General features: G+C 45.3%; 1 protein-coding gene across 2 annotated transcripts in view; it reads left to right on the top strand.

The window, feature by feature from the left end:
- Nucleotides 1-23,545, top strand: part of MOSPD2 (motile sperm domain containing 2) — an 879,929-nt gene that overhangs the window by 587,885 nt on the left and 268,499 nt on the right. For both annotated transcript variants that reach the window (XM_069637064.1, XM_069637066.1), the window contains exon 11: nucleotides 5,299-5,395. In XM_069637064.1, the coding sequence (XP_069493165.1) occupies nucleotides 5,299-5,395 (97 nt within the window). The remainder of the gene's footprint in view (nucleotides 1-5,298; nucleotides 5,396-23,545) is intronic.

Here is a 23,545-nt window from a genome sequence, read left to right as displayed (position 1 = left end):
CTTTGAGGTATTGTATGGGCTCTAATGTTGTCTGAATGGACGTGTCACAGGTATTTGATGTGATCTTAGTGAAGTTTGCATTTCTCATTGCTCAGTGCAATGCCGGATTCTATGTTCCTGATGGAGAAATGCCTGGCCTTGATGGTAGTTCACAGTTCCCCCCCAGTGTTCGGTAGAGGGTATAGTACACTATTGCATATCTGTTGAGGTCGCGTAGGTCAATGAAGAACCGCAATTGTCTGGTTGTTTTTCTGCAATGAGTAGATGGCCTGTGTTTTAAAAAGTGCTTTTAACCTGATTTCAGTCCCCAGCAATATGTTGTCAATGGTTGACTCTTAGCAACAATCTGAACAGGCTTCCAGGTCACACCTTTACATGTACGTGGGTACCTTTTTGCATCCAGCACAGAACACTGGAAGACCTCATCACATCCAGAATCTGGTATTGGTACATGTTTAATCCAGAAGTACACTATTGACACCGTGAAAAACGGTTTCATGCTACATATTTTTGTGCTTTACTTGCCTTGCAATAGCCAAGCTTGCTATCACCTCATCCATGCAATGCTACATGCAGCCTGTCCTCACCTTGTTAGTGTGCCAGTAGTGTCTCCAACTTATTTGTAGATTCGTAAGGCACTACCAGGTTTATTGCGTAAATATAATGTTTTCTGGAAATATCTCATTAGGTTGGTACGTTTTTCTATCTGCACCTATGCCTCTTCTCAACACGGTGCTCTTCTTTTCAGAAACCATGATGATTTAACTTATTGCCTTTTGGGCAGAAATGCCCTTTGTGATTAGGGGCATCCTTATTGCTTCAGAAGTACTATACATTGTTGAGAAGGAGATGTCCTCACGTGCGTTTCATTTAAGTTCTTATAGCGTTAGTCTATTAGCGTTTTGCTGATTTGGCACTTTCAGGATTGTATCTCTAAGCCATAGCAGAAGTGAACAGAAAGGGCACAACAGCAATTTTAACTGAAACTAGCTTGTGTTTGTGTCGTGTTAATGCTGGAGAACACTACAGACCTGGCTAAAATATATCTGGAGTAACTCCCTGAGTGGTTGCACAGCCTCTGTCAGCCCTATATCAGTTGCAAGTTCTTTAACAAGACCTGTTGGTTCAGATTGTCTCTGGTGTACCTGATCTATCAACAGTCACGTCCATTTTCTTGTTCCACATTCCACCATAATGAGATTTTTTTATAGCTGAATTCTGAAATAGCAGTCAAGAGCTTTCTACAGAACATTGGTTTCCTCTTTAGGGCCGTATGCTGACACAAATGCATCCTCTCTGCCCAGAATGCCCACCAACCTTCCCCGGTTGTGTCACAGTATCATCTGCGGGTATTTGTTTTAATAATATAGTATACTCGTTTCATTTGACCTGTAGTCATGTTTTCTACCTCAGACAATAGTCATTGATTTCTGTGATAGGAAAAGATCTTGTCTCTTAATAGTATTGTTGATTCTGTTGTCCATTCACAACTGGATATATAGGTGATAGTGACTCACTTATTCATCTAATGCATCCAGGAAGGGACAATCTTGATTATGGTCCATTAAAGATAGCTTTGTGTGTTTATTAAACGTTTGAAACTTCTGCATTTTCCTACTTCTTCAAGACTACAGAGGATCTCACATTGGAACAATGTTGTCTCTTGTATCCAGATGTGCAGCAATATGGGGAGGAAACCCTTAACAGTAATGCATTTTTGTCTTGTAGCTTTTTGCAGTGTCAGAAAATGTTCTCTTTTGTTTCATCATTTCCATAGCCATGCGCTGAAAGAATATCTGATTGCTATTCCATAGCAAGCTGTTCATTTATGGCATGCTGATGGAGCTTCTTTCTGAGGGAAAATCACAGGAATTATGTTCTAAATAGTCTTAAGGTTCTCCATCAGGGCTAGGATGCAGTGCTATGAGTGTCTTATCTATTTCTGTGAGATGCAGAAATAGATAAAGTTCGGTATTCAAGATTAGCCATTTACTAATTTTCATTCGGTTCAGTGATTAAGATTATCAGTTTGCATATTTCCATTCGTTTAACATTGTTCGGTGATTAAAGATGTATATTTGTTCACATGCGGTTAGTCGGTTACATTGTATTCACTAGCGCCTTTGACATACCAGGTTTCCTATTAGTTGAAACTCACTGGTTGTGTTCTTGGCTTCCCGCTGGAAACAAGTGAAGTGTCTTTTCCCTGCTGAGTCAGTGCCTCGCCATTGGCCCCTCAGACACTCGTGGGCTCCCTTATCAGTCCAGGGGAACAAGCATTTCTCCAAACCACTTCACAAGGGGTCAGCACGCCTTCCGTTTCCCTTCTCTGGACTTCTCTGGCTCCCTGAAGACATGGCTCCCTCACCACGTTTCTTCTTTGTCAGAGTCTCGGGGTCTCGTTATCCACTGACTGGTCTTGGGTAACTCTGGCGTCTCAGCTGCTCTCCCATCTCGCTCAGCTTCCTTCCAGTGACTTCTCCTTTTATTCTTTCCTGAGACTTTTCATAGGTTGCAGGTGGGCATACTTGGTTTCAGTTGCCTGACTTTGCCTGAACCTATTAGTGGGACATGGCGTTAAGTATACTGGTGTGCCTCTTTAGTCATCTTCTTCGTCCCAGTACCAACGTGGTGAGAGTAAGTGGTGTTCATTACTCTCAGTGGCTTATTCCTCGTCTCCGTACCAGAGTCGAGAAAGTGTGGATTGTTCATTCCTCTTAGTTGTTTCTTCCTCGTCTCAGTACTTTCATGTAGCCCAAGAGGGGAATAAACTTGAACTGCTCTACAATAACCCCTAAAGGTTGAGGTGGGGTTATGTTGGTTATTACAAGGACACAGGGAATACTGTTTTTTGTTCCAAGGTACCTCATGCTCAATCCTTCTCCTCTTCCTAATACATCTGGGCTGATATCTCCTCTCCATCTCAGGACCAAGAGAACATGGAGTACAATATCCCATAACCAACTCTGATATTGGGTTCCTTCTTGACAGGAGAGTGTGGAATATCACGCATTACCCAAGGGTGTCCCACTTCCAAGCCCCAAGGATCCTCCATCCAGATCGTCCTCCCTCGTTTGTCCACCCCCATGGCCAGGATCCAAAAGCGATGGCCTTTCCCTGGCCACCTTCATAGAGGATCTAAGGAGGGTAAATGTGTGGACGTACTCAGGTTTCTCACAGCAGTCCTAGCTAATCCTAGGTGCTGACACTCTGGCATCCCCATTCAGAAAGATCTATTGAGGGAGGTAATTAAGGTGTGGTAACACCACTCAAGACCCATGGTGAACATGAGATTTGACTTTGGTTAAAGGCAATACCATCAGAGTAGGTGTGCTTAGCATCGTACCTGCAATCCCACTCATCTGTTATGGCTGCTGCCACTCTAAACCAGTCACTTTCTCAGCGGCTTCAGTGACTTTGGGTAAGGAGGGCATGATCTTGGATAGTGTTGGTAAGATGATGTGCCAGAACTCTGCCATTCACCTCTGGCAAGTGAATTCTGCTACATCGCTGGCTGCTTTCCAACCAAAAGTTCAGTCTTTAGGATTTTGAGCAATATCTTCTGGCTGATCAGGAACAATTAAAGTCTGGTTTCCATGAAGCAAGACGAATGGCCCAGGACATGGACAGTCCTGTATCCAAATTTGGGGCCAGACGTCAGCCTCCAAACACTTAAAATATGCAGCTGTTTCAATAGAAACAATCTTGCATGCTACACCTTTTGTAGACTGATGTCCGGCCCCACAATTGAATAAGGGCTCCTAACTTAACCCACATATGAATTCCTCGGCTTACTAACTTGCAAGGAATAGGCATTTAAAGCGAAAGCTGTGACGATTGAACAGGCTCTTACTAAATCATTTCATGGGGCTCTCCTGACTTCAGACAGAGTTTTCTTTTTACTCCTTTGGTGGATTTCATGGATTTCAGAACAGATGCAGCCAACAGCCTGAAAGTATGTTGGGAATATGTACAGGGTGTCCTCACCCATCCCCAGTCCCCCATGTGTACATCGATCTCTGCATGCCAATCACCCGGAGCAAAAGTGGAAGAATCCGAAATGAGAATATCACACAATTATGGAAATGGGGCAGAAGTGTAAGGACAAGCACACTGTAGTGATTCAGTTCTCATAGTCCACAGTCCGCGTCCTCTCCCCCTTGCCTGCTACAAATAAGACATCAGTCAGCTGTGGCCTGCGCAGTTGGAAAAGGACTGGTGGCTGAAGCAGAGGTTAGTATCTGGCGGTGTAGGACTTTCTGGAAAACAAAATAGTACAGCAATCCATATGATGTGTAACTTCGGAAATATAGGGAAAATAATCCAGGGATAGAATTGTACAGCTAGATGTGTATAGATGGGTATATATATTGTTATTCTCTCAACATTGATTGCATAGCTGATGATAGTCTGTCCATATTAGTTTGTCACAGTTCAGAAATGTGGAAAGTATGATGCAATTTATTGAAATATTGGATGCCACTTTCTTGGTATACGCTTTATTTTAACTTTTTTTTTTTTGTATTGATCATATACCACTGTCCATCATTTATTTATTGTTTTGTGCATTTGTAAGGCGCTTATACATCAAGTAATTTGTGTTTCAAAGCGCCCACAGGGTAACTGGGAGCGAACATGGGAATGAAAGGCAAATATAACAATGAAAGAGAGAAGCAGTCTTACTAGTCCTTGTGAGCATTCAGAACATGCAAGTGCAGAGAGAGAGAAAGGGATGGGGGTGGGTAAGTGCTAGGATTACCACAGAGGGAAGTGCTAGGGAGTAAGTTGCAAGCAGCTGTTAAGTGACTAGCAGAGATCACTTGGTACGAGTGGTCCGCTGCCAATAAATAGGTGCAGGCCTGTGAAGCATAGGCCAGTGGGCTCCTAGGCAAGTGCTTGGACTGGGTGGAGGCTGAAGGCAATTGGTCCAAGGTATTGAGGAGCCGTTTTATGAGGATGGAGTGGTAGACTGTCAAATGCAGAGGAGAGATCAAGTAGAATGAGAACAGCTGGAGAGTTAGAGTCCAGAGGTGCGAGCAGTTCTTCACGGGTGTTAAGAAGAGCAGTTTCCTTGCCTCTGGGTGCTCGGAATCCAGATTGAATCCATCTAGTTTGTTACCACTTGTCTTAACGCATCAAATTAATCTGCCATCTCTCTCCAATAGAAGCATCTTCCTTTGCCCTTACACCATGGCTAGATGCCTCTTGGCCTGTAAGAATGTCTTCTTTTTTTCTTTTTAACATTAATTTCAAGGTTTGTGTGCAGTGGATTGTGCTGATACTCTCCTTTATTTGCAGTCCAGCAGAAGAGCTACACTTTGGATCTAAAGAGAGTGGAGAAAGGAAATGCTGTATACTTCTTACTAATGTGACCAAAAACCCAGTTGCGTTCAAGGTAAAACAAGATTCATGCTACAATGGTGGCTCTGCAGCCCCGTACCAGCAACATGTTAAGACCAGGTTGTTTCTTAATTGTCCTCTGTAAACAAAATGTAGATAAAAAAAATGTGAATTCACTGGATTATGGTTCTTACATGTGGTTTACATAAAGAGTGCCCGTGTGTTTATCAATGTGCAATGTTTTATTTGAAAGTACTAAAACTGCATGCTGAAATGGGCCTCTGAGGTAGTGAGAGTGGAGTTACAATGTCAGAAGTGCAAAATCAAAAATGTGAAGGAGAAGTGTAGTTATTGCACTGTCGTTCTGTTGCTGCTTGCACCATGTTTTGTAAATTCAGGACAGAGACTCCACACAACTTTCAGCGCAGAGAGTGAGCACTCAAGTGCGAAGCAAAAGTGCAGTTGTAGTTGGTGCAGGAGAGCTAGTCTCTTTGCAGAGAAGTACGATGCTACAGTATATTCACAAATTGGTCGGGTGCTAATCAGTGCCACAATCTTGGTAGCCCCATTACAACCTTATTAGTGGTATTGCTAAATGGACTTTGGCGAAAATTCTGGAGCAAGTGAGACCCCTGCATTATTATTGAACACATAGATTATTAAGGGAAACAACAATATAGGAAAAATAACAAACTATTTTCCTATACTTTCTTCCAGTCAGCGTACCATCAAACAAAGAATCCTCTAATTGCACTCACCTCTACATCTCCTCATTTCCCCCCTTCTGGCTCTTATATTCTGGCAGGGATACACAACGAGGCTGAAGAAGAGGATCTTTTTAATTCATGTAAAAGTTTATAAAAAGGGGCAACTTCAGTCTAGACAACTTTCAAAACACTCCATTATGCATTATTTGATGTGACTTCACACAATTTAATATCGAAAGAAAGAAACTCACTGAATATGGATATGAATAGCTTAAATGTAGAGGGATCTGGAATGCCTCCGAATAACAAGACTTAAAGTACTCCATTCACATAGCTCAAATTCCATATGCACACTTAATTTCGTTCTTCAGTCTTTTATCAGACATTATGATAACATCCTCTTCTAAACTAAGTCTCACTTATCTTTATTAAAAAAACAAAAACACCTTTGAAATTCTGGATTATAAAGATGATAATAAGAAATACAAACCAAAAAGAAAACTCCTCATAACTTCGACCAGCCCCGGAATCCTCGATGCATCCTCTGCCTGAGGAATTGCTGTGCATATTTGAAGAAGTGGCTTTTTGCAATGCAGTATTGGAGATAACGTATATAGAGCGATCTAAGCCTGTAAATAATGAAAGTAAAAAGTCAAAATACGTAATACAACAAAACTATTCGACCAAAAAGAGAAATTCATGCAATTTACAGAGATCTTGCATTTGTAATCTAGTTCTAATCATTATTATGCCTGGTTATGACACTAAAGAAAATGTTGAACAGCCTAAAAACATGGAACAAAAGCATCAAAAATGAAAAAGAAGAGTGTGCTAGATCTGGTAAAGACTCCAACTGAAATCTCTGAAAAGGAATTTAAAAATCTGAGCGTATTACCATTTTTGACCGTCTAAAAACGACAAATACCACAATGCACTGTTTCAGCACCAAGATGCGTACATTAGTTTGGACAAATAGTTTATGCAGGAACATGATTATGCTGACTTTGTTCATTTCAACTGCCAATAAGTAATATTGCTGTGATAGCACTGCCTTCCCAGTTATCGGCACAGAAAAATTGTTCTGATTCTTTATTAATAGAGTGGATCTCGTATACCATATATAATTCTATCAAGGGATGGGTCTCTAATACGTTTTAATCTAATTGTGATGTAAGACTTGGAAATGCTTGTGCCTTAAAAGGTCTTAACGGCTTCAAGCAGGTTTTCAGTGAATCTGAAGAATTCATGTTAAATCGCTCTACATTACCTACCTTATTCTCTGTGATCACCTACCTTTAACTAATAAGAACACACGATTTCTGTCGGGTTCAATTTGTTGAGGATGATCGCATTGATTTGGTTTTGGTGAATTTAAAGTGCATGTTAATCTGTAATCGGATTCTTAAGGATGTCAAATCTTTCTTGTTACTCCGATTTGATGTGTTTCCCCATTCAAAATATGTAAGAAGGGAGGCAGGGGAAATGAAAACAGTAAATAAGGTAGACCTTAGATATTCAGCCCAGGAAGTCATGTGAGTTTGTAGTGAATGCTAGATTGTCATGCTTTAGAGGGAAGTGAACATAAGAGAGGGGCAAGAGCATGTCGACTACTTACAATCTTTAACAGTACCTGTATTATATGTATTTCATGGAACACCAGACAATATTCAAGCTTTATAAATCCACTCCCCAATTCACCAATACTTACTGATTTCCATTTCTATATGCTGCAAGAGGTATGGCTTGTGAATATTCCTTATTTAGATGGATACAGTATTTTTTTTTAATAAGGCAATAAAGGGAGTTTACGGCCGTCCATCCGGTGGTCCTTTGTAGGAATAGAGGACTCTTAGGGCCTTTCCCTGCAGCATTGGTGTAAAACCAAAATCTGGTAACTCGACTGCAAACAAGATAAGAGGCCAACAGTCACGGAGATGAGTATAAACAACAAAGTTTATTCGCTTTAATGGACTCAGGTTCTACCCAGCAATAGCTGTGCAGAAGTGAGTAACTTACAGAGAGAAAATGACATCCTTTTATGCACCCCAGTTTACAGGAGTTCAGCTGCAAGTGTGATGTCCTAGATATCATACATAGTTTAAAGCTCCATGCTACGTATAGAGTTTTCTGTGTAAGCATGCATTTCTGTGAGTGATTTCATGATCTGTACATTCTAATTTTCAGACCTTACAAGACAACTGACAGTTCGTACTGAAAGGAAAACATTCCTACCAACATTATCTTTTGTTTTCATGACCGAGGGTTACTTGCATAGCAGCATGTTTTCACAGTTTGTTTAGGGAAGTCCTTTCCTGTTAGAAACAGAACAGAACATATCCTGTGTCATAAACTATTCTCTAATGAGTATGTGCATTTGTGAGACCCATGCAATTAAGGAGCTGCAGACGGAAATATTTTGATCTAACTTGGCCCAGCCTGTGCAAGCTCCAAGGCTGTAATAGAAATGAGCTCATGTCTTTGCAACAGCAAACTCAGCACTATTGTGCGGTGACTCCTTGCAGCTCCAAATAGGAGATTATAGGAGATTTTACAAGATTAAGTCCATGAAACAAAATTTGGGAGTTTAAGGCTAACCTGAAATAAATGCATTTTCACAAACCCTCCTTTTAGCCTAAGCTAAGCCATTTTGTTATACATCATCAAATGCGTTGCGTGTATATCGATATTCATACATTTCTGAATTTCCATATCCGGCATAATTAGTGCATTTGTCACATCCCCAGGGGACAAGCGGCCAGGTTGTAAGTGTTTTAGAGTTCTTGAACAGTACTGGCATAGCATAGATACTAAAGGAGGTAAGCATTGTATGCAGCAAAAACAGCAGAGAATGGCAACATCAAAGTTACCTGGGCTACTATCATTCCATCTACCAAATCAGAGCCCTAAAGGATGCATAGCCAGCAGTGGACAATGGGAGCGGATATAAGTACCATCCTATCCCTTTCTCACCCTGTTGCAGACGGTGGGAACACACCCAGCAATTATTTTTGTTCAGTATTGCATGAGTATCATTCACTTTTGTTATGAAGGTGTTTATTGAGATATCCCTTTCTTTGGTCAAGATCAAGGGGACAAAGTGTGTATGTGTGTACATAGTAGAGGAGCTGATCGTAGGCAATAGTGAGCCAAGGGGGTGTAATCACTCTAGAAACCATAAAACAGGCATTAATATGAGTATGATACATGCCACAATAGCTATAATCGCACATTTATCTCTAGTTGACCACAATCCATTGGATCTGGTCATTCCAGTGGCAAAACTTTGCATTTAATCAATTCTGCATACCCCAAACAGAGGCATAATCTTTCAGTGTCCGTTAAGAAGCCTCACCGATATAGGTTTTCTAAATTCATACGTGGGTGGCACCCGACCACATGGCCTTTCTTGCTTGAGTCTTCTTTTCCCTGTCTCCCTCTACCTCCAGGCGTCTTTGGGGGGGGGTATGGAGGGAATATCGATGGTTTATTGTGGGTGCAGTACTTTAAAAAAAAAAAAAGAAATGCCACACTTTTCTACTCGCAAGAAGTCCTTCCCTTGCTATTTCCATGGTTGAAGATTGTATCTGGACACTCTGCGCACATGGTGATCCTCGAACAATGTGTCGGTGTTTGGTAAAGGTGAAACGTCTAGCTGCTTAAAATGTGGGTTAGTGTATCCTCTGTCACTGAATGGTACATGCTGAGGAACGTATTTGTGTTCCGAATCAGCTACCCCCTCCTTTACCCATCTTTCAAGGCAAAAGCAAATGTAGTCGTTTCAGATGTGCTGCATGTGTCCAGTTCTTCTTACTATCTACACGCACATCAGACTGGGTGGCCAATAGGACCTGGAGTGACCCCTTCCAGCGCGGTTCAAGGCTCGATTTCTGCTTGGAGTCTTTCACCAGAACGTAGTCGCCAGGTCGAATGGTGTGGCCAGGACCCACGTATCGATCAGGCAACACTTCTCACACCTGTTGGTGAATCAAACTCAAGTTTTGAGTGAACTGGTTACAATATTCTATCAATAATGGATACTCCATCTCTGACAATTTTCCCGGCCTGGGTACATTCCACACAGCAGGTCTCCCCATCACAATCTCATATGGGGACAGACCTGTTTTGCTTGGGCTGTCATTCTCATTGACATTGCGGCTAATGGTAGGATTCAGGCCATTTTAGCTGGCTGTGTACACGTATCTTTGCTTGCTTGTTTCTTTAGGGTACTGTTGTGTCTCAACTAATCTCTCCGATTGGGGATGGTTCGCTGAATGACATTTCTTTCTATATGTAATCCCTCACACATGTGCTTGGTGACTGTTGCTATAAAGTGTGAACCATTGTCCGACCAGATTACTCTTGGTAAACCAAAACGGGGAAAGTTCTCTTTTAGCATTACTTTTGCTGTTGACATTGCAGTGTTATCTTTCAGAGGGAAAGCTTCGACCCATTTGCTAAATGCACAAACTACCACTAGAATGTATTTAGCCTTCTGACATCTTTCCATCTCAATGAAATCAAAGTTTATTACCTCAAAGGCCATGGAAGGTGGACCAAAGCTGCCCTTGGGTACCTGTGTTCCTTTCCCAATGTTATGCTGTAAACAGATCATGCACATTTTGACCATCGGTCTGCTATTTTGGGTATGTTGGAGTTCCTCCATACCGAGTCTAGGAGTTTACAAATGCCTTTTGCGCTTATGTGGGCTGGGCCATGGGCCATGGTCACTATAGCTTGTACATATGCATTAGGTAACATCCATCTCTGTTTGTCATGGTCAACCCAACAACCTTCCTCATCTACGTGGGCTGGTCTCGATCCCAACATTTTGATTTCTTCGGCTGTGGCCTCGGCCTGAATCTCATTTACACTGCTAATGTCCTCTTCCATCATCCCACTCTCAGTGACCCATCTAGCAGGACCCAATATGTACATTCCAGACTGTAAGTCTGCGGCTGTTTGTTTGGCAATTCGGTCTGCGAAAGCATTGCCTTTACCAATACTGTCCGTGATTTTCTGGTGGGATGCACATTTCATTATTGCTAGCTGTACAGGTAATGCTAGTGCTGATAAAAGCTGCAAAATCAAAGGACCGTGCTGAATCTTGGTCCCATGGGATGTCAGAAATCCCCTTTCAGCCCTTAGTTCCCCAAAATTGTGAGTTACACCAAAGGCGTACTGGCTGTCCGTTTAAATATTTACTTTCAACCCTTGATATACCTCACAAGCTCGAATCAGGGCAATTATTTCTGCTGTTTGGGCGGAGTTGTAAGGAATCCTCCTAGTTTCTACCTCTGGATCTAGTGTGGTGATTGCATAGGCAGCAGTAGAAGTGCCGTACGGAATTTTCAAGCACCATCACAAAATATGTCTCCATCTGAGGATGGCAGAGGTGTGTCGGTCAAATCCATTCTTCTTTTTGTTTAGTTTTCAGTGACAAAATGCAGTCATGATTGGTATCAGGAATGCTGCTCACCTCTAGGGGAGGTAACAGTTCAGCTAGGTATAACATGTAACATTGTTTAATTTTGATGTGAGGTTGTTAGGGAGAATTCTCTCTTTAGGCTGAATTTAATTTCCTAACCTAGTGAGTCCCCCAGCAGCTTTGCTGGATTTCTGGAGTTTGTTTTTTTCCTCCTGCCAAGAGTGAGACTCTTTTTCTCCCACTCTTGGACATGATTTATGGTGTTCCTTTGACTGTTAATGTGTTTGATGGGCTATGGGGTCCTTTACTCCATAGGGTCTCATGTGTTTTTATTATGTGTGTTACACAGCACACTCCGTGCAGTAACACGGGGGTGTCATAGTGACCCCCCCCACCATAGACTCCATACCCTGGGACTGACTACTGTCTCCCAGGGCGTGTAAAGTCACCATTGGCTTTACTAGTCCCAAATTATTAACAGAAACCACTACAAACCATCATATTGTGGACGTACTGGTCGGGGCAATTCGATTGCCCCGGGGTCTGTTAGTCGAGGGGTCACGTCTCCGTCCCCCCTGATCGAGTTTTGGCTGGTGGCAGTGGAAACTACTTTTTATATTCGGCCGCAAATATTTTCCTATGGGATTTTCCCATTGTTCGAGGCTACCAACTTTAATTATTTAATTCTCATAGCCTCGAACATACCGCCGGTTTATTTATTTAATATTAATTCGCCGGTTGGTATTTTTTGCCAGGACTCGATTCTAAAATGGTGTCTGTGTTCTCTTCTGTGACTCCAACCCAAGTTGAGCCCTTGTTTCCACTTTTTGGCGGGCTTCTCCACAGAAGCCTCCAAAAGTGGTGCCACTCTGTCTGGGTACCACAGGGTGTGTAGGAGGGGATTTAGGCACCCTGGACTGAGTTACCTTGGTAACTCAAGTCACACTCTTGTGTGATTGGCCCAAGTGGTGAGCCGGCCGGCTCACCACTTAGCATGTTTGATTGACAGCTAGGCTGAGTGAATGGGGGTGTGCTGCATAAAAGCAGGGCTTTTGGGGACTGGAACTTCAGAAGTCGCCACAGGACCGGAGAATCCGACGAGGGAGAAGCTGAGCCGACCTACCACGACAACACCACCGGTGGAGCCCTGCGGAACGGACTCACCACTTCCCGACGACAGAAGATCTCCCCGGCTGGAGAGGCTTCTTCCCCTGACTGGTAGGCACAACCAGTTTTACCTTCTTTTCTTCGCACCCCAGACCGGTTTGTGGTCGAACTGGCCGTGCCAAGCACCCCGGCGGCCGGATAGCCACTCACCACTGAACTGCGAATCAACGGACCGCTCCTTGTACCTGAGCAACTCTGCGGCTGGTTTCTTCCCTGGCAGTGCAACGGACTCCTGTCTTCCTCCACGACGAGATCCTCTCTTCCCCCGGACGAAGCACCGACTTGCATCCGCTGCCAGGAACAACTGCCCCCGCTGGAGTGTTCTCACCACTTTAAGGTACCGTGTCCGCCAGGCCTCCCTTTCTAAAGATTGCTACAAGGTAATAATAACTCCTTAACCTTCTGGACTGGGCTGGCCACCTTGACCCTCTAACTGGTCCCTTTCTTTGATCCAACTCCTTTTTGAAACGTTACAAGACTTTTGTGCACTGCAACCGTGTGACCTTGGACACATTTGGTTGGATCCTCTTAAAGTGGATCCGGCCTATTGAACTCTAACTTCACGGTTTTACTTTGCCTTCCTCTCTTGTTATGTTCTTGTAAAAGTGTTGGGATCTGTTTCAACTTGTTCTCTGCTTTTCTCTCCCTTTTAAAAACGAACTATTAGAGTGCCATCTACGTTAAGCGCTCACCGCTGTCTGAAAATAAGTGGGGCTTTACTTAAGACTTGTCTAATATTCTTTTAAGGGAGTGTATATCTTTTAGTGACCGTGTTTTTGAATTGCTTACTATTAGTGCCTGTGTGTTTTTCTAGATGTGGTTTTTAAATAAATAATTATATCTCTTTTACACCAAGCCCTGCTCAGTGTTTACTTGTTCTATTGTGTTCTCTTGACCTATTGTGAATACTCAGTATACTGCCTAACTCTTCTTGAGGGAAGTCTGACTGCTCAGCCACAGCTACCAAGTGAATCTGTGTGGTACAGACTGCTACCAAGTGGGTTTACTGCCAAACACCTGTAGTGTTAAATATTTTGCAGTGGTCCTAGAGGGAACTGCACAGGTTTCTGCCCAACAGAAGTGCAAACAAATGGAGCTAGTTTCTAGTTAGGCGAGCAGATTTGAGATGCTGTGTTTGCGTTCTGCTCAATAGTACATCTACTGAGTGAGGCACCATGACAGTTAAGGATTGACCCAAAACCATGACTTCGCCCTTTTTTACTTATGCAGCAGCAACAGCTTTAAGACGTTTTGGAAAAGCGCATGCAACAGGGTGCAACGTGGAGGTAAAATAGCTGCACGGCCTGTTCTTTCCCCCATGTTCCTGCGTTAAAACAGCCACAGCACAACCATCTCTTTCATGCACAAATACCACAAACTCCTTAGTGTAATTTAGTGTGCCCAATACTGGCTCGGAACACAGAGCAATTTTGAGCAAATCAAAAGCTTCTTAACAAGCTGTATCCCAAGTTAGAGCTACATCTTTTTTTGTTAGTGCTAACAATGGCTTAATAAAAAGGGCGAACTTCGGAATCCCTTGCCTGCAATAGGAAGTTATCCCGATAAAAGTTCTAATCTCAGTTTGTGTGTTTGGAACCGCCATGTCAGAGAGCCTGTATTCTTTCTGGTGCAAGACACCTACCCTCCTTCAACCTCCTGTTGACAATATTGGGATTCCTTTAAAGAAGCCATGTGACCGTTGTTAGCCAAGTGTGTTAACAACAACACAGTGCACTCCTTCCAAGCTTCCTCACAATCCGCTGCAATAAGTAGGTCATCAATGTATTGTATCAATGTGCAAGATGAAGATCATTTTAAAGTGTCCAGTTGTTCCTTGAGGGCTCTAGTATAAATGCTTAGGCTTTCAGTGTATCCTTGGGGTATTCTAGTGAATGTAAACGATAACCCTCCCAGAGTAAAGGCGAATAAGTTCCTACTGTCAGCATGTATCAGTATGCTAAAAAATGCGTTCTTTAAATCTACCACGCAAAAATGAGTGGCCTGGGCAGGAATCCTAGTCAAAATAGTTGTGATGAGGGTAGTGGTAGCGGTGCACTTCAGGAGATCCGGCATCCACATACTGTCTCTGCTGTTTCCTGCTTCAAAATTTGGGATTCTCCCTGAACTTCCACAAGTCCAATGTGACACCAAGACAGAAGCTCCAAGTCATCGGGGCAGTCCTGGACACCCGGGTGGGGAAGGTTTCCCTTCTGAGGAGAGTGTCTCCAGTGTCGGGCAGATGGTCAAGCTTTTCCAGAACCGCTACAGTCTACCAGCGACTTCCTTCCTCTGCCTTTTAGGCCTTATGGCTTCCTGCATGTTTCTGGTATCAGAGGCCACACTGCGCATCCGATGCCATCAGTGGCTTTAGAGGAATCAATAGTCTGTGTAGTTTGACACCATGAAGGACATTTTCAGGGTGTTGAGGTCAGTGGCATCTCATGGTGAGCCAGCAGGGTGAGCATGATGGCGGGAAAACCCTTTTTGGCCACTGTTGCCCTATGCCCAAGTGGTCACGGATGTGTCCCTGAAAGCATGGGGCGCTCGCTGCAGGGATATGGAGGTGCACAATCTTTGGTCCCCAGTGGAATGCCAGTGGCACCTGAGCAGGCTGGAGTTGTGAGTAATCAGGCTAGTCCTGAATGCTTTTGCACCTTCTCTCAAGATGGAACATGTCCTCATTCTGATGGACAACACAGTGGCCATGGATTACCTCAACAGGCAGGGGGGTGTGCGTTCCAGGGAGGCATTGCAACTGTGGTTCTGGTTACTGGAGAACGAGATCTCTGTTTCTGCATCCCATCTGGCAGGAGTGGAGAACGGTTGGCAAACACTGTGAGCAGGCATAGCACGGTCTCACACAAGTGGGAAGTGTGCCCGGAAGTTCTGGAAGAGATCTTCGCTCTGTTAGGTACCATGCTAGTGGATCTGTTTTCCACAAGGGACAACGTGAAGTGCAGGCTGTTATGCGCAAGGGAATTCCCCATGAGGGGTGCACTAGTGGACGCTTTTCTGTTGGAGTGGGTCTTTGACCTTCATTACTCATTTCTGCCGATACCCATCATCCTGTGGGTTCTCAGGAGGTTGAGGTTCCAAGCCACCATGATCTTGATCGCCCCAGACTGGGTGAGGAGAACATGGTACTTGGAGCTCCTGGAAATGGCATCTGCCCACCTCTGACTTACTCAGAGGACCTCTTATTCCAATCGGAAGGCTGGGTACTTCAACTGAACCCAGAGTCACTCATCCTATATGCATGGCTCTTGAGAGGATGAGGTATGATGACTGGGACCTCTCGGAAGGGGTAATTCAGGTGTTACTGGTTGCACACAGACTTTCTACTAGATCATTGTAAGCGTGCAGGTGAGAAAATTTGAGGCACGTATTAATGAGCGCAGGATCGACGACATTGCATGCCCCACCACCAACACAGTGATGGAATTTCTTCTATTCCTGGCCTCATCGAGCCTACAGGTAGGGCGCAGTCAAGGGTTACTTGGCGGCTTTGTCTGTGTTTAACAGGTCTACTGATCACTGATGCTTTTTTACTGTCTTGGTAATGACCCATTTCCTGAAGGTCCTTGTAAATCGTTTTTGGCCTACACCATTTCCGATTGAGACCTCGATTGGGTGCTGACATATTTGATGGCAGCTCTGTCGAGCTGATGCATTCTTGTTCTGTTGACTGCTTACCCTTAAGACAGTTTTTTTTGAGTGGCAGTCTGGCCAGCAAGTCGTGTCAGCAAGCTTCAAGCTCTATCATGCTTGCTGCCCTTTCTATGTTTTTTCAAACAGAAGGCTTCTCTTAAAGTCTGACCCAAATTCTTTTCAAAGGTGATAAGAGTTTCACATCTCTCAAAGCATGACCTGCATGTATTTTATACTCCACCTCGTCCCTCCGAGGATGAGGAAAGGATTCACAGGCTGGACCCGAAGAAGGGCGCTCGGCTTCTACAAGGGCAGATTTTGGGCATGATGAGCAACATTTTGTGGCCACCTAGCTATCAATGAAGTATTGAATAGTGTCTAAGCAGACTATTTCCAGCTGGATAATTCTCTCCATTGAAGAATGCTACCAAACAGTGGGAAAAGAATTGCCATCAGGCATCAGAGAGCATTCCACCAGGGATGTGGTGACATCCTCTACATTACAAAGGTAATGCAGTGAGGTTGGGGGAATAGGGAGGTGTGGAACAAAGAAGCAGTTGCAAAAGTACCTAGGCGGGAAAGAACGATAAAAGTAATGAGGGAAGGAGATGTTTGGATCTTGTATCCTGCCTTGAGAAAAGCTCCCTACCTGAATCTCTTGAGGCTTATTTTCCTTAGAAGTGACACTACTATCTGGGAAAGTCCTTTCTTATTTTGAAAACTTTACAAGCTATTAACTTTTAATACTAACTATTTTCCCCAGTGCTTCTACCTTTTTTTTACATTTTCTTTTTTTTTTAACTGTAATCTGAACTGTAGAATTTCTAGTTCTAGGTATCTGGAGTTATTTATGAATTGTGACCCACATGCTTCCTGAGTTCCACACAAAAGCTATTGTAGCATTGTCCAGTTGCTTTTTTGCAGCTTATTGATGAAAATAAGCCATGCATGCAATGTAACAAACTTTTCAATCAGACGCGCACTCCGCGGTACTGACCCTACGCTTTCTTGCCTGCTAACATTGTAGAGCCGACATGCACCCCCGCGCAGAGATTCTTTCTTTGAATCTTGTCAGCGCGAGTCTTCACACGTGCACAATCGGGTGCCCTCCTCATTTCTTCCTTGTGCGCATAACATTCTTTTGTGAACCCTCAAGCGCACGCTCGCGTTACCCAAACTGAAAATACTCAACGTGTTAGAAATGCATACTATGTTCAGACTTCCGAAACACGTAACATCTTTTCACAAATTTTGTTGTATTTTTGGGAATAATAACAAGTTCTATTAAATGTACTTAACAAACAGTTCTTAATCAATTCTAAGTACTAACAGACAATTACGAAAGTTCCCACTGGCATCCACATGAACAGCTGCTTCTGTCCACCACCTTGTTCCCAAACTTCCTCCTGAGTTTTTCCAAAATTCTCCCTTAAGGTTTAAAAAAAAAAAAACTGGAGACGCCTCACTAGGGACCTTTCTATCCAAAGGCTGCAGATGAAAAGCAGTTTAGAATGTTTGGAACATTACAAACAGTATAACAATAGCTCCTCACCGATCATTCATCTCCTGCTTTTCTGCCATCTTGGAAACGGATGCTAGCAATCTCCTTAGATGAGATCTGATTAAGGAAAATGTTGAAAATACTTCACCAGGTTAGCCCATACCCATTCGACCAGCCAACCAACACCTCTAGTCAGGAATACAACAACTCGCTCTGTGCACCACCCTAGACTACCTGTTTTCCCCTTGGCCTAATAGGGACCTCTTAGATCTAGACCTGACACAGCCACTTAAGGTCCTCAAATACTGAGAGCTGGAACTGCCACTTATATACGGGACAGTGTGCCAGTGGGAGAGATCTGTTGAGCACCGACTTGGTTGTAGCTGCACAAGTTCACAAAGCACTAGTGTGTGGATATGGTGCTGACAGTCGATTTGGCAGAGCGGTATTCCCGCCTCCGCACTCTCTGCTGCTTTGGGAGTCTATCAGATGAGGAATCTACAGATGAATGCAATCCATTGAAGAAAACATTACTTACCAGTCTTTATATGCATTCTTCTCCCACAGGTTCCTTATCGCTCTGCCATCCTGCCCCCTAAGAAAATGGTCAGGTTCCTGTGTCTAGTGTCTTTTCACTGTTGTGACAACATCTTAGAGTCGCTTTGGTGCTTTACCGATTGAATAGTGTCAGCCTGTTGCTCGCAGTACAGTGGCTGTTCCTCAGAAAATAAAAATATTTTTTGCCTCTTGAGAAGCTGAATCCTTTGGATTCTTCCTCCTCATCTGCTGTCCTATGTGGCAGAGTTGGGGCAAAGTGAAGGAACTGAGGTACCGGGGGGAGGGGTAGTGACGCAATATATATATATATATATATATATATATATTTCTGAGGCTTGTGGAATCTGCTTAGATCACATGCTGTGCATAGGCCGACATCTAGTGGAAGCTGCAGAGTATTACAGTTTGTTTTTCGAAACTCGAAAATGGGCGTCGACACAGGCGTGCCAGTAATACTATCCCTAGTGTGACGTCCACTGTACCCAAGATCCCTCACGCGTCTAGGATCCTCAGATTGTTTTTTTCCGCCATACTGGTCGGAAGCATCTTGCGGAGTCCCCTGCCTTAGCCATACTTTTGCTAATTATTGCAATTTAAAATTATTTATTGACATCCTTCCCCACCCCAACGTCGACCATCGACACTCGACGACGGCTGGAGAAGACATCGACCGTCGGCTGCTGCACGACGGATCTGGGCCTCGGAAGGCCGCTGGCCTCGGCCCAGGCCTAGTAGGCCGCTGGCCTCGGCCCTGCAAGTAGGGAGAGTGGGGGGTGGTACATACTCTTCACTCTTGGTATATAGGTACACCTTATATATTTCCTACACTTACCAGCCCGCTGCCTCAAGGTGCGTATGGAGGGTACCCCTTTCCAATTCTGCCCCAAGTGCAACCGCAAATACCCTTGGGTCGACAGGCACGCCACGTGCAATCTCTGCTTGCCGAGGGACCACCCCGAAGCGAACTGCAGAGCGTGTAGTAGGTTTAAGCCTAAGACACTTAAGGACCGTTCGACAAAGCGTTGGGCCCACCACGCCAGGCAGGCAGCCATGGCAGCGGAGGGCGCCTTCAGCGATGGCAGCGACGCCGTACTTTCGGACGGCGAGGGCATTACGGCGTCGAAAGACTGCCGAGCGCAGGTCCCCGACCTCGGAAGGTTGTCCGGCAGGGCGGCTATGGGGAAGACCCCCGGCGACGCAAGCGCTACACACCCTACACACACTAAGCACACTAAGTCCAACCGAACCTCGACGACGTCGACTTCTCGGAAAGAGGCACGGATAGAAAGGTCCGACTCGGTGTCCTCTGGGCGCTCTCGATCGAGATCGCCTCATGACGCAAGGCAATCATCCACTCTTGCCAAGAGTGCCTCGCTCCCTAGATTAACAGAAGTTCGATCGTCGGAAGACGAAGACGACTTCCACCCCCAGGCCGCGCTCCAGGAGACCGAGAGCGCAGTTAACACCAGCGAGGCCCCACGCTCGAAACAAGATACCTCTCCCGACCCTCGGCGCCAGGCGTCGAAAGTCTCTGGGGCCTCCAAGGGGCAGGGAAAACATTTTTCCACGCACGGGGAGGGAGGGAAACGGCGGAAAGCTCAGCCTTCCACTCCTGTAAGACCATACTTCCACCCCAAGCAGACAGATAAACATAAAGCTACTGGGACATCAACATCCAGCAAGGGTACCCTTGATAAGTCCTCTAAGTTGCCTACTAAAATCATACCCTGTTCCAAACAATGGTCCAGTGAGGACATAGACAGGGTCATGTCAAGGATGTCTTCCTTAGCTGATTTTTATGACAAAAACCCAGAACATTTCCTTTCGTATGACCCTCAAGGGACCACACCCTCAGGCTCCTCTGATCCTATCCCCCTAAGTAAAAAGGCCCGGGTCGAAAGACCTGACCCCTTCGAGGTGCAGCCTTACTCTACTCCATACTCTACTCCACACCCCAGATACCAAGGACAACCTTTCCCTGAAGGGGACCAGGAGTTTACAATTATGGAGGAACAAACCGGGTCTGAATACTATGCGGAGGATGAGGACCTGGAGGAGGTAGAAGATGAGCAGGAAATGTACAGAGTAGATTCCCCGGTAGAGAGCGAAGCCCCAGTTACCGACTCGCCAGTTGATAACCAACCCCTCCTTAATGAAGTTCTCGCTCGCGCAGCAGAACATTTTCACATCGACACCCACGGTGTACAGGAGGAAAGGGACTTCGCAGAAGAGTTGGTGGGAGAGAGGAGGCCGGTCGCTCAGACCATCCCTATCCTTAAATCCATCCAACGTAGAATAGATCCATCCCTGGTGAATCCTAACCTCACCAGAGCCGTCAACCCCAGAGTCGAAAAACTTTTTCGGGCAGCCCAGTCTGACCCTCTTTATATAAGAGGTCATCTTAAACCAGACTCCCTAGTGGTTACCAACACTCGGAAGAGGGCTGGGACACCCTTATCGTCGTCAGAAGCCCCTCCCGACAAGGAGAGCAAAAGACTGTACGGGTTTGGCAGGAAGGTAGCCTCAACGTCCGCCTACCAAGCAAGGATTGCAAACTCCACCACCCTGTTGGCAAGTTACAACTGCCATCAATGGGAAGAGGTTGCGGCGCTCATAGCCTCTGCTCCTGAACCGTTAAAGGGCCAGTTGGCTCGGATCTCGGCAGAAGGGAGAGCCGTGTCTGGTTGCATATTAAAAGCAACTTTAGACGCTGCAGACAACGCAGGAAGATTGATAGCAGAAGGTACTGTTATCAAGAGACATGCGTGGTTACGGCAGTCGGGGTTCAAAACAGAAACACAGGCTTCATTAATAGACAAGCCGGTGGAACCAGATCTATTGTTTGGGAAAGCGGTCGAAGACGCACTTAAGAATGCCAAGGACGAGTACGAGACTCTCAAATCCCTTGGCCAGTTTACCAACAAACCCCCGAACCAGAGGGGGAACAGTAATTTTCGTCGCCCACGCGGCCAAAATTCACAGAGGCGCAACTATGCCCAAGGACAGGGTACACAATGGAACAACAACCAGCAGTCTACCCAAAGTTACAGCAAGGGTAACAAGAGAGGTCGTGGAAGAGGCAGAGGCAGCCCCAACAAGGGAGGTGGCACGCCTCCGCCAAAGCAGTGACGCTCAGTTCAGGGTCCCTTCTCACGCAACCCCAGTAGGGGGACGCATTTCCAACTTCACCCAGGCTTGGGAAGGGATCACCTCAGACAGATGGGTGCTGTCAACAGTGTCCACAGGATATTGTATAAAATTACTGCAGCGTCCCCGGAACCACCCTCCACGACAAAGAATACACTCCTTAGAACATCAGAAGATCCTTCTCGAGGAGATCGCCATTCTGCTAGAAAAGGACGCGCTAGAACTCGTCCCAGGACACCAGGTAAACAAGGGTATCTATTCAACTTACTTCCTTGTGCCAAAGAAAGATTTGACAATGCGCCCAGTATTTGACCTACGGCCTGCCAACAAGTATGTCAAGCCCCAAAAATTCCGTATGACCACGCTACAAGAGGTAATCCCCCTCCTAAAAAAGGGGGACTACATGGCAACCTTGGATATGAAAGATGCTTATTTTCATATTTCCATGCTCCCAGCGCACAAAAAATACTTGCGCTTCAAAGTGGACAGTCGCCACTACCAATTCAAGGTACTGCCCTTCGGGATAGCTTCAGCACCAAGGGTATTCACCAAGGTACTGGCGGTGGCAGCTGCACACCTACGCAGGGAGGCAATCCCAGTGTACCCTTATCTGGACGACTGGCTCATAACGGGGGAAACCCCAAGAATTTGCAGGTCAAACATTCAGAGGACTATCGACCTCCTCCACGAATTAGGCTTCTCTATCAACGAGAAGAAGTCAAGTCTGGTGCCAAGCACCTCAAAACAGTTCCTAGGAGCAATCCTAGATACTCAGAAAGGGTTGACCTTCCCCTCGGAAGAGAGAATTCGGAATATAATACTGCAAATTCCACATTATCAGTCAGGTCAACAAATAACGGTACGCAAGGCAATGCGGTTACTGGGCATGATGGCGTCATGCATTTACCTGGTCCCCCACGCGCGTCTGCGCATGCGTCCCATGCAGGAATGGTTGGCGAAACAGTGGTCTCAGGCAAGTGGTCAGTGGGACGATCTAGTGGTCGTTTCGCCAACACTCGTACAGAGCTTACACTGGTGGACAAAAGAGAATCTCGCAAGGGGAAAACCCTTTTACGATCCCGAAGTACAGGCAGTGGTAACTACAGATGCATGCCTGACTGGGTGGGGAGCTCACCATCTCCACCACACGGCTCAGGGTCTCTGGTCTCACTCAGTAGCCAAGAACCACATCAACCTGCTAGAGCTTCTGGCAGTATTCCGAGCGCTTCGGGCGTTCGAGCCCCATCTACTAAACTTGTCGGTGCAGATCCGGACGGACAGCACGACAGCCATGTTCTATCTGAACAAACAAGGAGGGACTCGTTCGCCAAATCTGTCCAAGCTTGCACAGAAAATCTGGATATGGGCACTCAGACGGAACATCTTCCTATCAGCACAACATGTTCCAGGGGAGCTCAATTCCCTAGCGGATGCCCTAAGCAGAGACTCCCTCCCAGAAGAACACAAATGGGTCCTTCACAGAGAGATCGTAGAAGATCTCTTCTCTCAGTGGGGTTTCCCCACTATAGACCTATTCGCCACAAGCGAAAACAAACAATGCCCAGGATTTGCATCCAGGTTCCCCCAGCCAGACTCCCAAGGGAACGCCCTGTGGATGAACTGGTCAGGGATGTTTGCGTACGCTTTTCCACCAACTCCTCTCATCAGGAAGGTGGTGTACAAGATAAACAAGGAATCGATGACGCTCATCCTAGTTGCTCCCATGTGGGCGAGACAACCATGGTTTCCACACCTACGCAGGATGGCGCTGTGCGAGCCCATCAAACTCCCAGCCTGGTACAACCTACTGTCCCAGCAACAAGGTCAAACAGTGCACCAGGAACCCAACTCAATGAACCTGGCAGCATGGCTCCTGAGGTCATAGAGTTTGGGCATCTCAATTTACCACAGAGGTGTATGGACATCCTAAAAGAATCCAGGAAACCAAACACAAGGCACTGTTACTTTGACAAGTGGAAGAGATTCGTTATTTGGTGCCAGAATAAACAAATCAACCCAGTTGATTGCACTCCTTCCAACGTTGTAACATAC

The sequence above is a fragment of the Ambystoma mexicanum genome, chromosome 7p (genome assembly GCF_040938575.1).
Source record: "Ambystoma mexicanum isolate Mex_15411 chromosome 7p, UKY_AmexF1_1, whole genome shotgun sequence".
Classification (NCBI taxonomy): domain Eukaryota; kingdom Metazoa; phylum Chordata; class Amphibia; order Caudata; family Ambystomatidae; genus Ambystoma; species Ambystoma mexicanum.
This window is presented reverse-complemented; position numbering and strand designations above follow the sequence as displayed.